At 41.2% G+C, this 15704-nt stretch overlaps 1 protein-coding gene across 1 annotated transcript in view; it reads left to right on the top strand.

The window, feature by feature from the left end:
- The window catches only part of ank3b (ankyrin 3b), a 124311-nt gene that overhangs the window by 44163 nt on the left and 64444 nt on the right, over positions 1-15704 (top strand). Inside the window, exons 5-11 of the mRNA XM_053639734.1 lie at positions 1832-1930; positions 3963-4148; positions 4621-4644; positions 6088-6186; positions 8608-8706; positions 11568-11666; positions 11910-12107. Coding sequence (XP_053495709.1) covers positions 1832-1930; positions 3963-4148; positions 4621-4644; positions 6088-6186; positions 8608-8706; positions 11568-11666; positions 11910-12107 — 804 coding nt within the window. The remainder of the gene's footprint in view (positions 1-1831; positions 1931-3962; positions 4149-4620; positions 4645-6087; positions 6187-8607; positions 8707-11567; positions 11667-11909; positions 12108-15704) is intronic.

Below are 15704 nucleotides of genomic sequence, written 5' to 3'. Positions count from 1 at the left end.
AATATATGGGGGGTTAAGACATTAACCAGTGGTTAAGACATTGGGCCATGGGAATATATGCCTAATATATTGGGGGTTAAGACATTGGGCCGTGGGAATATATGTCTGATATATGGGGGGTTAAGACATTAACCAGTGGTTAAGACATTGGGCCAGGGGAATATACTTCTGATATATGAAGGGTTAAGGCATTAACCAGTGGTTAAGACATTGGGCCAGGGGAATATACTTCTGATATATGGAGGGTTAAGACATTAACCAGTGGTTAAGACATTGGGCCAGGGGAATATACTTCTGATATATGGAGGGTTAAGACATTAACCAGTGGTTAAGACATTGGGTCGTGGGAATATATGCCTAATATATGGGGGGTTAAGACATTGGGCCGTGGGAATATATGTCTGATATATGGAGGGTTAAGACATTAACCAGTGGTTAAGACATTGGGCCAGGGGAATATACTTCTGATATATGGAGGGTTAAGACATTAACCAGTGGTTAAGACATTGGGTCGTGGGAATATATGCCTAATATATGGGGGGTTAAGACATTGGGCCATGGGAATATATGCCTAATATATTGGGGGTTAAGACATTGGGCCGTGGGAATATATGTCTGATATATGGAGGGTTAAGACATTAACCAGTGGTTAAGACATTGGGCCATGGGAATATACTTCTGATATATGGAGGGTTAAGGCATTAACCAGTGGTTAAGACATTGGGCCGTGGGAATATACTTCTGATATATGGAGGGTTAAGACATTAACCAGTGATTAAGACATTGGGCAGTGGCAGCTTGGTGGTGCTGGGAATTGAACTCACAACCTTCCAATCAGAAGTCCAATCTCACCTACCACCACTCCATATATCAGACCTATATTCCCACCTCACACCCTGCAGAGGTATTTCCTTCAAGAACTGCACTTCCTATAAAGTATTTAGCCGGTTTATTGCCTATCGAGGTTTTTCATTTAACAAGTGCAATTCCCATCAAGGTTTTTCCCCTCCTTTAACGGTTGCACTTCCTTTAGAGATCAATTTTCTTTAGCAAATAGACTTTGACTTTGTTCCTTTATCAGGTAATGTAGAGGAGTTTCCTATAAAGAGTTTTCCTATAAACAATCAAAAACAAATGAATGCCAGTAAGTAAGTAAAGTACCACGTGATGTTTTAGCACACGCTCACATATAGACACAGGTTCTCCATCTCTCCATGCTGGGCTGGGCCATATCACTAGCTGCATTGCTACGTGGTTGGCATGGTTAATGAGTGCTTGGTGTGTAACACTGACAGCTTGGCCTTAAATGACTCGGTGCGAGTCAGCTGACGGATCTCCCGAGGCAGTGTGACGTTCCGAAGTGTCCAGCAGCCTCATTTTTATCAGGAGAAATGACTGGAAATGTTCCTGAGAAGCATGATCTCTCTTTCCCCTTGTCACAGACACACACACACACACACACATTAATTCACTTGTGAGAGGTGATGATCTCACACACTTTTCACACGTGATTGGTTCTGTCGATTCGCAGAACTGAAGCAGTATAAATAGCAGCACTCCTATCCTGAAGAGTTATAAAGTTTAAGTCAAGGTCATTGATTTGGACTAGTTCGGCAACCGACTGTAAAGATCTTGCATTCAAATTTTTGAAAGAACAACAGCGTGTCACGCTGAAATATTCAGAACCCACTACACCAGAGTCAGTGTCTCGCTGCACTCTCGCTTGTGTCGAATATTAACGATCTAATAAAGCATATGCTACTCTTTATGCATGTATATGGGAAGATAAAAATATGAAGCACGACGTGACTGAGTGGGCTTTTTTTTCCAGAACGGCTTCACGCCACTCTACATGGCTGCGCAGGAGAACCATCTGGACGTGGTCCGCTTCCTGCTGGACAACGGCTCCAGCCAGAGCATCGCCACAGAGGTACATACAGTACACACAGAATCTCTGTCTCTCTCACACACCCACACACACACACAAATACGTGTATCTGCAGATATCTACAGTACACACATGTCCTCTCACCATCACAGTTGGGAATATATATATATATATATATATATATATATATATATATATATATATATATATATATATATATATAGCCAGATAATGGGTTTTTCAGATAAAAACATCACTGAGGCTGGATTTACCAACAGAAATTTTCTGCAGAAAAGCTAAATATGCCACTTGAAGCAGTTTAAATCTTGCTTACATAAGCAATAAATAATCAAGGACTCGTGGTGTGAAGTGGCCTGAAGTTGATTATTGTCAGTGACAGCACATCTGAAGAGCTTTATTCCTTTTTACGCCACAGCAGTTTCCCAAGCATGACATTTTTATTTATTAAAGAACGACATATCATACTTTTATACGTTTTTAACGTTTATAGTTACATTTAATGTCGTGGCACGTGCGCAAAACGAATTAGTTCCCGTTATCACTTACGCTATAGCAGCTGTAAATAGTTGTTCCTTCACCCTGCTCTCTTTTTTTCTTTCTGGGGGGGAAAAAAAAATTCACTCCGCCAAGAAATCATAACGTCAAAAGTACCGACACTGGAGACTCCTTCCTTCCATAAATGCTAAATAAGCATCACAGGAAACTTCACCATATCGTGACACATTCGCCATGCCAGTCCCTTCGTATATGGTTACTATAGAAACAACAGCATATTAAAACAAGCGCGTTAATATTCAGTCTGTACAGGACTTTGCAGAGTTTTTTTTTTTCAAAAATTTGCGATGCAGCTTGCTGAGTTTTGTTTGTTTGCTTGTTTGTTTGTTTGTTTGTGCGGAAAACTACTTGAATTGGCGAAATTGCGATCGCACGAAGATCGAGACCTTTTAGCCGTACTCGTGTTCGACATACGTGATTCGAAGAGGGCTTCGGTTGCACGCGCATCTTGACGACGTCACATGATGCGTCTTGGCTGAAATCTGCAGAAAATCTGCGGTCATTTTGAGTAATTTCGAGCTCCTCCGATTATTCCGGCGTTTGCTTGGTTTTGCGTTCATTTCTGCGATCGTGAAATCCCAGAAAGCCGCTGTTAAATTAATCAAGACCTTATTACCGATCAGATTCGAGAGCCGAACAGTGCTGTGGTGTAAAACTCCATATCGCTTTAAGATCTTCTCGGTGCTGTTGTGTCATCAGTCAGATACGAGAACCTTAAACCAACTGACCTTGCAGTTATTTCCACAAGGGGTAATGAAGGTTATAAGACTATTTGTACAGCAAGGGTGTTGAATGTCATGCTGTGTACATGTGTGTGTGTGTATATACGTGTGTGTGTGTTTATTTTCAGCTTTTATTAAAAAAAAAAAAAAAAAAAAAAGGTTTCCTTTTGGTTACTGAGCTTAAGGTTAGCGTTAGATTTAGGTCTAGGCATAGCATTAGTAATAACTGCATTAATAAGTATGTCAATAGAAAGTCCTTCTAAGGATAGTAAGACAAGCGTGTGTGTTTCTTCCAGTGCTTAAGGATGTATTATCCATTTCCACACCATCATCGCCAGCACACTCCAACACAACACATTATGCAGATGAGTTGCTTGAAGTGTTTGAAGTACTTCACAGGAATTAATCATTCAGACTGAGCAAAAATAGATTCAAGAAGTGAACAAAAAAAAAAGTTTGCATTCTGATTTTTTTTTTTTTCAATTAGAAGTCGAATTAGGAGTTGATTATGTAGCGCCTTGTTATCTGGGGGGGGGGGGGGGGGAGAAACCTCCTGGATTAAAGTCATGATCGTTGAACCAAGGGTTCAGGTGATGAAAATATTAATAATGTAATAATAATAACAACAGTAATAGTAATTGTAGATTTAGTTTAGAGTTCTTTTTAATAACCCAAAATATTATGCATGATTCTTATTATGCAAGATTTAAGTATTAGCCTAAAGTGCTGCGAATGTTGTTCTGCTTACGTGTGTCATGGTGTGTGTTTGTGTGTAGGATGGCTTCACTCCGTTGGCCGTAGCACTGCAGCAGGGTCATGATCAGGTGGTCTCTCTGCTCCTGGAGAACGACACTAAAGGGAAAGTACGTCTTCCTGCGCTCCACATCGCCGCCCGCAAAGATGACACCAAAGCTGCGGCGCTGCTGCTCCAGAACGACCACAATGCTGACGTAGAGTCTAAGGTGACCTTCACATGCCCGCCACCATCACACACTCAATGCTTATCATGTGTCCTTAGAACTTGATGGTGCTTCGCATCTCTGTTTAGCATTTCCCAATAGTTCTTATAATGATTATAAATGACTATGTATAGTAATGTAATATCTAGATGTTTTGATGAGAAGAATTCAAAACACTGTCCTTATTCCATTAGGGATTTAGCCTTGCTGTAGACACTAGCACTAGAGGAAGCGTCTCCAGTGCTGTTTGTAGCTCATAGATTCTTCATGCACCATCCAGTTGAGCTCTTGTGGCGTTTTGTGGCGTGGTGTGGTTGTGTTTTGTTCTGGTCTGTTTGTTGTTGTTTTTTTGTTTTGTTTTTGTGACTCTCCCTCACCATGAAGCAGCTTTCATCGGTACCATTGTGAGTCTGTGATACACTAACCGTGCCATTCTCTCCCCCCTTCTCGGGCCCATGGGTATGCGCTGCCGTAGATGATGGTGAATAGAACCACAGAGGTATATGTGCAGCGATTTTATGCGCTTCTCCTGCTCTCACCTGGCTGCTTCCTGTTAATGCATCACCCTTTCCCACTCTGTGTGCTTCGCTTTTCCTCATTTTTTCGGGCCAGTTGCAGTAAACCCACAGCACAGTAGACTCGGAGCACTGCGGGGGACAAAAAACGGCAGGGTGGTACGGAGAAGAAAACCACAGCTGAGGCTGAGGGGGGTTGGGGGTTGATGGAGGTCAAGTCACGGCATAGAATTTGATAGAATTGGGAATGTGGCTACGATTATCAAAGATTAGGATTTGGCACATTTATGGTCTGTAATTGTTTATGTACAAACTAGATCATTACATCATAAGCGTACCTAATTAAGTGGCAGGTCCTCAACTAAGTGACATGAAGAGTGATTGCGCTGCTATATAAAGGTGTGAGAACTCCGAGAACTCGGGATGGAGTTAGGGGACTCTTGGGCAGGAGTTAAATAGTACAGAGGAGATGGGGAGGTGGTGGATGCAGAAACATCATCACTAGTGGAGAAGGAGATTTAGACGGGGAAGTGGAGCTTCAGATGTGGTGTTTCTCCCAAACATCGTTTATTTCATGAATTCATTAACGTATGGTATATACTGCACTTAGTTACCCAAACACACATGTCTGACTCACCTGATCATTATCTTTGACCTCCCTACTGCTCACTAACCCCAGTGAAAAATCCTCCAAATCAAAAAAAGCTCACAGATTTACTGCACTATCCTAACGCTTGCTGGTTTATTTTTTTCTTCTCCAGATGATGTAATATTGAATAAGTTATGATGAAATGCTCCGCAAAACCCACACAATTTACTGTTTTGTTCATTTTGAGCAATTCTTAGCAATAATCTTGGGTTATAGACTTGGAGACTGTTAAAAACATATTCGGTATTTGTCATTAGATTTATTTAATAAGATGAGTGTGTTCTTGGCATGTAAGTAATATTTATTAGGCGCCACTTATGTGCCATGCATTGTAGACTCACATGCATGCTTGCAAAACAATCAATCCAGATGCATGGAGCTAGGATTCCCCAACAGCTTTATGTCTGTCTGTTAGTAAATTTTCTTTAGGGCTGGTGTACGGTGACTCTCAAGATCTGAAGCCTGGAAGGAGCTAATGTCCTTTATTGGCAAGCCACACCCCTTATACTGTAAATAATTGATAACTGTATTGTCATTAGGCCAGACATCAGGCATTTCACTTGTCTAGACCTGAATTCATAATGAGTAGGTTATTACTTTTTGGGTGGTGTGGAGGGTTTGTTTGAAGGTCATGCAGCTTCTCCTGGCTCAGTCTATCTGTGAAAGGCTGGCTGAACTTTGCCTGGCTCTGTCTGGTCCTCTGCTGTTTGGGGATTTGGGGAGGTATGTGTGTGTGTGTGAAGTCTTGACCCGTGTGCTCTCACTCTGACCCCTACAGAGTGGCTTCACCCCGCTGCACATTGCTGCACACTATGGCAACATCAACGTGGCTACACTGCTCCTCAACCGTGGTGCCGCCGTGGACTTCAGAGCCAGGGTAAGACCTCATAACATCAAACTTATTGTCATTCTGCATAGGATAAAGAATAGAAGTATATGTCTACCCACCCATCAAGTCTACCTACCTCCCTCCCTATCTACCCATTCACCTATCTATCTAACCACCTAACCAACTTACTCAACCACCTAATCTATCTATCAACCTTTACTGTCATTTGGCATAGGACCAATAAAGGAAGTACCTACCCACTCACCCACCTACCTGAACATTCCTACCCAGCCAGTTATCCTACCCAACCACCTACCTACAGTATCTACCCAACTTTTTATCTACTTACATATCTACACACTCAACCACCTACCTATTGATCTACCCACCTTTACTGTCATTATACATAGGACCATAGGACCCTCTGCGTAGGTATTGCAAAGGAAGTATCTTCTCACCTATAAACCCTACCTACATACCTCAGTACTCACCTAACTATCTACCCAACCACCTACCCACATATATACTTACACCAAACCAACTTACCTACCACTTACAGTACCTCTGTATATACACTCAATGGCCAAAATCGTGTGGACAACTGACCATCACACCCATATGTGGGCCTTCCCCTAAACTATTGCCACAAAGATGAAAGCACAAAATTGTAGAATTCGAGAATGTCTTTGTATGCTGGAGCTTTTGGATTTCCCTTAACTGGAACTAAGGGGCCCAGGCCTGTTTCAGCATGACAGTGCCCCTGTACGCAAAGTGAGCGCTATAAAGACAGAGTTTGCCAAGGTTGGAGTGGAAGAACTTGAGTGTTCCTGCACAGAGCCCTGCCCTCAACCCCACTGAACACCTTTGGGATGAACTGTATCACCGAATGTTCACCATGACCTTCTCGCCAAACATCAGCTCTCGACCTCAGTAACGCTTTTGTGGCCGAGTGGCCATAAATCCCCACAGTCGCATTTCAAAATCTAGTGGAAATCCTTCCTAAAATGATGGAGGCTGTTATAGCAGCAAAGAAGGGATCGGTTTTGGACTGAGATGTTCAACAAGCACATGTGGGTGTGATAGTGAGGTCTCCATATGTACTTTTGTGCCATACAGTGTACTTACCCAACCAACCAACCTACCTAATCACCTATCTATCTATTTACCCATCTACCCACACAAACAACCCAACCAACCCACCCACCTACCAACCAATGTACCTATCTAACCAACCAACCCACCCACCCAAGCAACCAACTTACCTATCTACCTACCTTTGTACCCAGAGACTAAGGTGGGCATCAAAGCCTAGAAAGAAATTATGCCTTTGTCTTTGTCCCATCTCAACCTAATATACCCTTGTCTGGTGGTGTTTATCTTCAAATGAGAAAACTGGGTAGGACTCAGACATACCCTGCATACAGTATATGTATAATGATCACGTACAGTGTGCGCATTACACACGTATAGCACAGGTGCAGTGTGTACACCATGTGTATGCTACATTTAAATTTGTGTGTTGGTACTCGATGATGCAGGTATCAGTAAGACAATAGCACTGCTTACAGGGCGACCTAAAAGGTAAATCTTAGTGTGTATATATATATATATATATATATATATATATATATATATATATATTTATATACACCCAGGCACACTCACACAGCTGCATACAGGAAATATGACCTCATAGGTTTGAGTGGAATCAAAAGCTTGAAGTGTAGAGTACACAAGGTCATGTTTAGTCTGTAGGAAGGAGTAAACATAGCATGTGGCCACTTACTGAAATGAACATGCGGACCAGAATAGAGGCTGAAAAGATCAGATTACAAGTGACTGTGTGCCATTCTCAGTTCAAAGAGATGCTGGCATTATGTAGGAGATGTGAAAAACAGAACGTAGATGTGAAATCCTCATTCACACATACTGAGGAATGTCATGTGAGCATTCATGTCAGATTTACTACGGCAACACTGATTAAATGTTGCCATAATTATACAGAACATGGCATCAGTGGATGTCACAGCATGTGTGTTGTGTTGTGACTGCTGTGTTGAGAGCTAGAGTCTGCAGAGTTTGGGAATGTATGCAACTGTGTGTGGTATTACAATGTATGGCTGTCACTAGAGGGTGGTGTTACAACAGTTACTGGTACCATAACAGTAGTTTCCTTTGGTATGCACGTTTCAGAAACAGTCACCATCACTGGTCGACAAAGCGTAGTGAAACCCAGTGTATATATCTTTCTGTAGATTAGCGTATATCCTACAGTGGCATTGGACATCAGTGTAAACTCTCACTGTATCGTGGTGTATAGTGCAGTAGCAGACGTTGTTACTCTGGAAAGTTCAAAACTATACAGAAACCAGAAAGATTTGTAGAAAAAAATAAATAGCGTCGTCTTCTTATAGACTGAAGTAAACAATCTCAAGTCATATCATTTGTTGTTCCCCAAAACCATTACAGAATGACATCACACCTCTCCATGTGGCGTCGAAGAGAGGAAACAGCAACATGGTCAAGCTGTTGCTGGAACGAGGAGCACGCATCGATGCCAAAACCAAGGTTAGAGCCACCTGTGGTAACACCAAACTCACTTCGTCTTTCTATTTAACTCGTGGGAAGTGAAGTCATGCTTTTAAACAGCATGCGCAGGCGAACGGATCAAATAGGCTGGGTATAGCCATGTGCCAGTATAAATATATTGTTAAAAGTATTGTTTTTCTGTTGTTTTATATATATATATATATATATATATATATATTTTCCGTAGTTGGGCCAGGTTTCTCAAATATTCATGAATCTCTCAGTGAGTGAACAGAACTATGGAATATTTTCCAATATATGAAATGGCAGAAGACAGCTGTCCATTTCCATATGCTGCCTTCAAAATGAAACAGATTGTATCTCAGTAGCACAAATGCTGCGCTACAAGGTGTCGGCTAGTCGGGACGGTGGTGAAAACAGACTGTAAGGAGATGCAAAGAAGCAGAATTTGTTGGTCTGAAAACATTCCATATTTCATGTGACTACAGTCAGGTCCATAAGTTTTTGGACAGTGACACAATTTTTGTAATTTTGACGAAGCCAATTCGACAGTCCAGAGCACAAGACTATGCTTTTGCTTTAATGGCTTTAATTTTAACACATTTTGATTTCACTTCCCATGACGTAGAGAGGGTTGGGTGAGTTTTTTTTTTAATTTTTGTTGTCCTTTTAAGTCTAAATCAACTTGAAGTAAAATCCTTGCACTGTGGCATTGTGAACTCCGTTGTTACCTAGCTCTGTGTAATATGATATAAAGATCGATTGTTTTGCTTCTTTTTTTTTTTTAGTGCGTTTGTTGCACTGACTTTTTTAATGCTGGAAGCTGGAAATTTTATTTGTAGCCTGTTCTTTGATGTGCAGTTTGATGTGCTCGTTGCTGCCAAATAAGACCTAAAAATAGCGATGTGCTTAAATATTTTTTGCTTTAACTATGGAAAAAAACAACTGGTAACCTATTAAAAATTAGTAGGTGTACATCCTCTACTACATATATATATATATATATATATATATATATATATATATATATATATATATATATATATATAAAGGAATGGAATGTTGGCATGTGACTAGTCAGGTCCATAAGTGTTTGGACACAATTTTCGTAATTTTACACCACCATGGATTTGAAATGAAGCACTCGGGATGTGATTGAAGTGTTCTAATTCAAGGGGGTTTAACAAAAATATTGCATAAACCGTTTAGGAATTACGGCCATTTTTTCCCACAGGCTCAAAAATAATTGGACAAAATAACAATCATAAATATTAGGATTATGTTTAATACTTGGATGCAAATCCTTTGCGGCCAATGACTGTCTGAAATCTGGAACCCATGGACATCTCCAAATGCTGAGTTTCCTCTCTTGAGATGCTTTCCCAGGCCTTTACTGCAGCTGCTTTCAGTTGCTGCTTTGTTTGTGGGTCGTTTTGTCTTCAGTAAGTGAAAAGCATGCTCAGTTGGGTAAGAACATTTCATTTCTTGGCTCTTGGGTTGCTTTCACGGTATGTTTTGGGTCATTATCCATCTGTACTGTGAAGCACAGTTTTGCAGTATTTGACTGACTCTGAGCAGAAAGTATAGCTCTATACACTGTACTCTATTAATCCTGCTACTTCTATTAGCAATCACATCATCAATAAACACCAGTGGTCCAGTTCCATCGGCAGCCATACATGCCCATGCCGTAACACTTCCTCCACCATGTTTGACAGATGATGTGGTATGCTTTGGATCATGAACCCTTCCTTTCCTTCTCCATACTCCTCTCTTCCCATCATTCTGGTACAAGGTAATCTTGCATCAGAGCTGGTCAGGCTCTGATTAGACTTTTTTTTAGCAAGTTTAATCTGGCCTTTCTGTTCTTGAATGTTACCAGTGGTTTGCATCTTGAGGTAAAGATAAGATAATACTTTATTAATCTCCAGATGGAGAAATTTGGGTGTCTGTCTATAAACTGTCTGTATTTACATTCATGAAGGCGTTTCTTGATTGTAGACTTTGACAATGACACGCCTACCTCCTCCGGAGTGTTCTTGACTTGGCTAGATGTTGCGAAGGGGTTTTTCTTCAGCAAGGAAAGCATTCTGCAATCATCCACTTTAGGTGTCTTCCGTGATCTTCCAGGCCTTTTGGTGTTGCTGATATACTAAATTATTGATGTGGCCACTCCCAAAGTTTCTGCTATCTCTCTGTTTTTTCAGCCTAATGGTGGCCTCCTTCACTTGCATCGACACCTCTTTGGAGCGCATATTGAGAGTTCCCATGAATAGCTACCACATGCAAATCCAGCACTTGAAATGAACTCCAGAACTTTGATCTTCTTAATTTTCATGAAATAACGAGGAAACTGCGTAATCAATCAGTTGTAATTACTTTTGAGCCTGTGAAAATGGCTGTAATTCCTAAACAGTTAATGCAATATTTTTGATAAGTCGCTTGAATTAAAGCTGAAAGTCTACACTTCAATCCCATCTTGATTGCTTCATATGAAATCCACTGTGGTGGCGTACAGAGGCGAAATTATGAAAATTGTCTCGTTGTCCAAATACTTATGGACCTGACTGTGTATGTATAATTCAATACTGAGGTATTCTATAGCGTGTAATGGTTGTGGTGATCCCACAGCACACTCTGCTTGACTCTGAAGAACGACAGCAGTCGCATTACTTAAGGGCAGCATGTGTTTGACATTACTGTCGCTTAGAAATTACGAGCAGCTGTTGTATTCATCTATTTTTCCAGAATACTTCAGAGAGCTGAGAGCTTTGTGCAGAAGAGGGGCCAAAAGAAAATGTTGAGAGATGTGGCTGGGGTTTTTGAAGGAGTCAATTGTTCCACTTTGATTCTAAACATGCTTTGTGTCAAACGTGCAGGACGGTCTCACTCCGCTCCACTGTGGAGCCAGAAGTGGCCATGAGCAAGTTGTGGAGATGTTGCTGGACCGCGGAGCTCCCATTCTGTCCAAGACTAAAGTAATGATTCGTCCGCTTTAATTACACACTGATGTAGTATTAACATGAAAAAGTACAGTCATTATGTTACGTAGATTTCCATTGCTTCACTGAGCTCCCTATCCCTTTGCCACTGTTAAATGTGACAATGCGGCAGCATGCTTTATTTATAAAACAAAGGGTTTCATAAGTTACATGTTGGCTGAGTTATCTTTCACAGCAGAAATGTTTAAAAGCTGTGTTCACTGTGTGTACGCTCTACAGAACGGGCTGTCTCCACTGCACATGGCCACGCAGGGAGATCACCTGAATTGTGTGCAGCTTCTGCTGCATCATGACGTACCCGTAGATGACGTCACCAACGATTACCTGACGGCCCTGCATGTGGCAGCCCACTGTGGACACTACAAAGTGGCAAAGGTCATCGTGGACAAGAAGGCCAACCCTAATGCCAAAGCACTGGTGGGTGGACACTTAACAGTATAACATTTGACTTCTTAAGCTACCAGGATCTGGGTGGCCCAGACTAACACTCCTGACTGTCGTTTGATTCAGAGTTAGCTAATTAGGTCCAAAACGTTAGGTCAGTATATATGTTTAGACATTTGCATGTATTTAGAGTTCGGTTACACTCAAACCTAAGTCAGTTAGATTCAAATAACCTGCATGTGGTTTACGCTCCTAAGGTTGCCAGATTTTTCTTCAGTAGAAGAACAGAGATGGGGTTTTTCAAAACCTTCTTAGACCAATGCCATTAAAAACAAGCACTTTCCTTCAAAAACCTCCTTTAAGAGATAGAAAATGCAGACATTTTCTTAAAGTTGCTGTCATATGCAGTACAATGTAAAATCAAAGTAAGACCAGTTATAATTCACTAATATAAAGGACCCGACGAATACAATGCTATATGAATGAGAAGACAGTGAGCATTGAAATAAACATCTAATATGAGTCTGGTATATTGTGAAGATACAATATTGCGGCATGAATAGTCCTAGGATTAATAATAACTGTCAAATTAATCACTGCTAATCTGGTTTAATTTAACAACATGGCAACCAGCAGCTTATAAAATAGCACTTGATCCAGTATGTCCTATTATTTTGCTTTAATTTTATATATATATATATATATATACAGTATCTCACAAAAGTGAGTACACCCCTCACATTTTTGTAAATGTTTGATTATATCTTTTCATGTAACAACACTGAAGAAATGACACTTTGCTACGATGTAAAGTAGTGAGTGTACAGCTTGTGTAACAGTGTAAATTTGCTGTCCCCTCAAAATAACTCAACACACAGCCATTAATGTCTAAACCGCTGGCAACAAAAGTGAGTACACCCCTAAGTGAAAATGTCCAAATTGGGCCCAAAGTGTCAATATTTTGTGTGGACACCATTATTTTCCAGCACTGCCTTAGCGCTCTTGGGCATGGAGTTCACCAGAGCTTCACAGGTTGCCACTGGAGTCCTCTTCCACTCCTCCATGACGACATCACGGAGCTGGTGGATGTTAGAGACCTTGTGCTCCTCCACCTTCTGTTTGAGGATGCCGCACAGATGCTCAATAGGGTTTAGGCCTGGAGACATGCTTGGCCAGTCCATCACCTTCACCCTCAGCTTCTTTAGCAAGGCAGTGGTCGTCTTGGAGGTGTGTTTGGGGTCGTTATCATGCTGGAATACTGCATACTGATCATGCTCTGCTTCAGTATGTCACAGTACATGTTGGCATTCAAGGTTCTCTCAATGAACTGTAGCTCCCCAGTGCCGGCAGCACTCGTGCAGCCCCAGACCATGACACTCCCACCACCATGCTTGACTGTAGGCAAGACACACTTGTCTTTGTACTCCTCACCTGGTTGCCGCCACACACGCTTGACACCATCTGAACCAAATAAGTTTATCTTGGTCTCATCAGACCACAGGACATGGTTCCAGTAATCCCGCAAACTGTTTGCAGGCTTTCTTGTGCATCATCTTTAGAAGAGGCTTCCTTCTGGGACGACAGCCATGCAGACCAATTTGATGCAGTGTGCGGCGTATGGTCTGAGCACTGACAGGCTGACCCCCCACCCCTTCAACCTCTGCAGCAATGCTGGCAGCACTCATACGGCTATTCATTGAGGGAACCATGAATGCCAACATGTACTGTGACATACTGAAGCAGAGCATGATCCCCTCGCTTCGGAGACTGGGCCGCAGGGCAGTATTCCAGCATGATAATGACCAAAAAACACACCTCCAAGATGACCTCTGCCTTGCTAAAGAAGTTGTGGGTGAAAGTGATGGACTAAACCCTATTGAGCATCTGTGGGGCATCCTCAAACATAAGGTGGAGAAGCACAAGGTTACTAACATCCACCAGCTCCGTGATGTCATCATGGAGGAGTGGAAGAGGACTCCAGTGGCAACCTGTGAAGCTCTGGTGAACTCCATGCCCAAGAGGGTTATGGCAGTGCTGGAAAATAATGGTGGCCACACAAAATATTGACACTTTGGGCCCAATTTGGACATTTTCACTTAGGGGTGTACTCACTTTTGTTGCCAGCGGTTTAGACATTAATGGCTGTGTGTTGAGTTATTTTGAGGGGGCAGCAAATTTACACTGTTACACAAGCTGTACACTCACTACTTTACATTGTAGCAAAGTGTCATTTCTTCAGTGTTATCACATGAAAAGATATAATCAAATATTTACAAAAATGTGAGGGGTGTACTCACTTTTGTGAGATACTGTATATATATATATATATATTGTGCACCAACATATAATTGCAAGCACTCAGTTAAGACACAATATAATAAATCGAGGTCATGAAATCATAATTTATGCAGAGGATGTAGGCTTTTTTTTTTTTAATTACACTTTTAATTCACTATTTTTGTTTTGCCGTATTAATAAAAGATAACCAATGATTTTGTTACTTCGATGTACCTGCCATACCAGCCATTCCTTTACTATGCTTACAGCTGACTTTAAGTGAAGTTCATAATATTATCCATAAAATATTGCTTATTTCCAATTAAGATGTCTGACTCCTGTGCAAAAAAGGGACGCTACGTTTAATTGATTATGTGTGTCGCGTTTATTTATTTAATACTGGTCTCAAATGGTATTCCATGTGTTTTTTTTTGTGTGTGTATGTACAGCCAAAAAGATGAATTGCAGCAGGACATATTGATGACGTAAAGTAAATCAAACTATCAGACAGTGATCCTGGGCTTAATATTGCTGGAGCCAATATAGTGCAAGAAATATGTCCTTAGGCTTAAGTTCAGAATCGCACGCACATACGGGGGGAAAAACATATCTGTTTTACTCAAACTCTACCCCATGTGTGTAACTCTCCCTCAATTGCTACAACCCCCAATTCTGAAAAAGTTGGGACAGTATGGAAAATGGCTAATAAAAACAAAGAGGAGTGATTTGTAAATGTACTTTGGCTTGTATTTAAATGAAAAACATATAATGACGAGGTATTTGATGTTTTACCTAATCAACTACATAGATTTTTGAAGATAAACATTTATTTTGAAATTGATGCATGCGACACGTTCCTACAAAGTTGGGACAGGGGTAATTTAGGACTAATAGCGTAGTGACAAGTTGAAATAAGAAGGTGATGTGAAACAGGTGAGGGAATCGTCTAATCATGGCATATAAGGAACCTCCAAAAAAGGTCTAGTCCTTCAAGAGCAAGGATGGGTCGAGGCTCGCTAATCTGCCAACAGATGCGTCAGTGAATAATCCAACACTTTGAGAACAACGTTCCCCAAAGACAAAATGGGTAGGATGTTGGGCATTTCATCTTCTACAGTGCACAATATAATTAAAAGATTTAAGGAATCCGGTCAAATCTCGGTGCGTAAAGGGGAAGGCCGAAAATCACTTCTGAATGTGCGTGATCTCCGATCCCTCAGACGTCACTGTCTTAAAAACCGTCATGAGTCTGTAATGGAGATCCTGACATTGGCTCGGGAATACTTTGGTAAACTTTTGTCAGTCAACACCATTCGCCGCTGCATCCACAGATGCAAGTTAAGGCTTCACTAT

The sequence above is a fragment of the Ictalurus furcatus genome, chromosome 13 (assembly GCF_023375685.1).
Source record: "Ictalurus furcatus strain D&B chromosome 13, Billie_1.0, whole genome shotgun sequence".
Classification (NCBI taxonomy): Eukaryota; Metazoa; Chordata; class Actinopteri; order Siluriformes; family Ictaluridae; genus Ictalurus; species Ictalurus furcatus.
The sequence above is the reverse complement of the archived record's forward strand: the minus strand, read 5'-3'. Positions and strand labels throughout refer to the sequence as shown.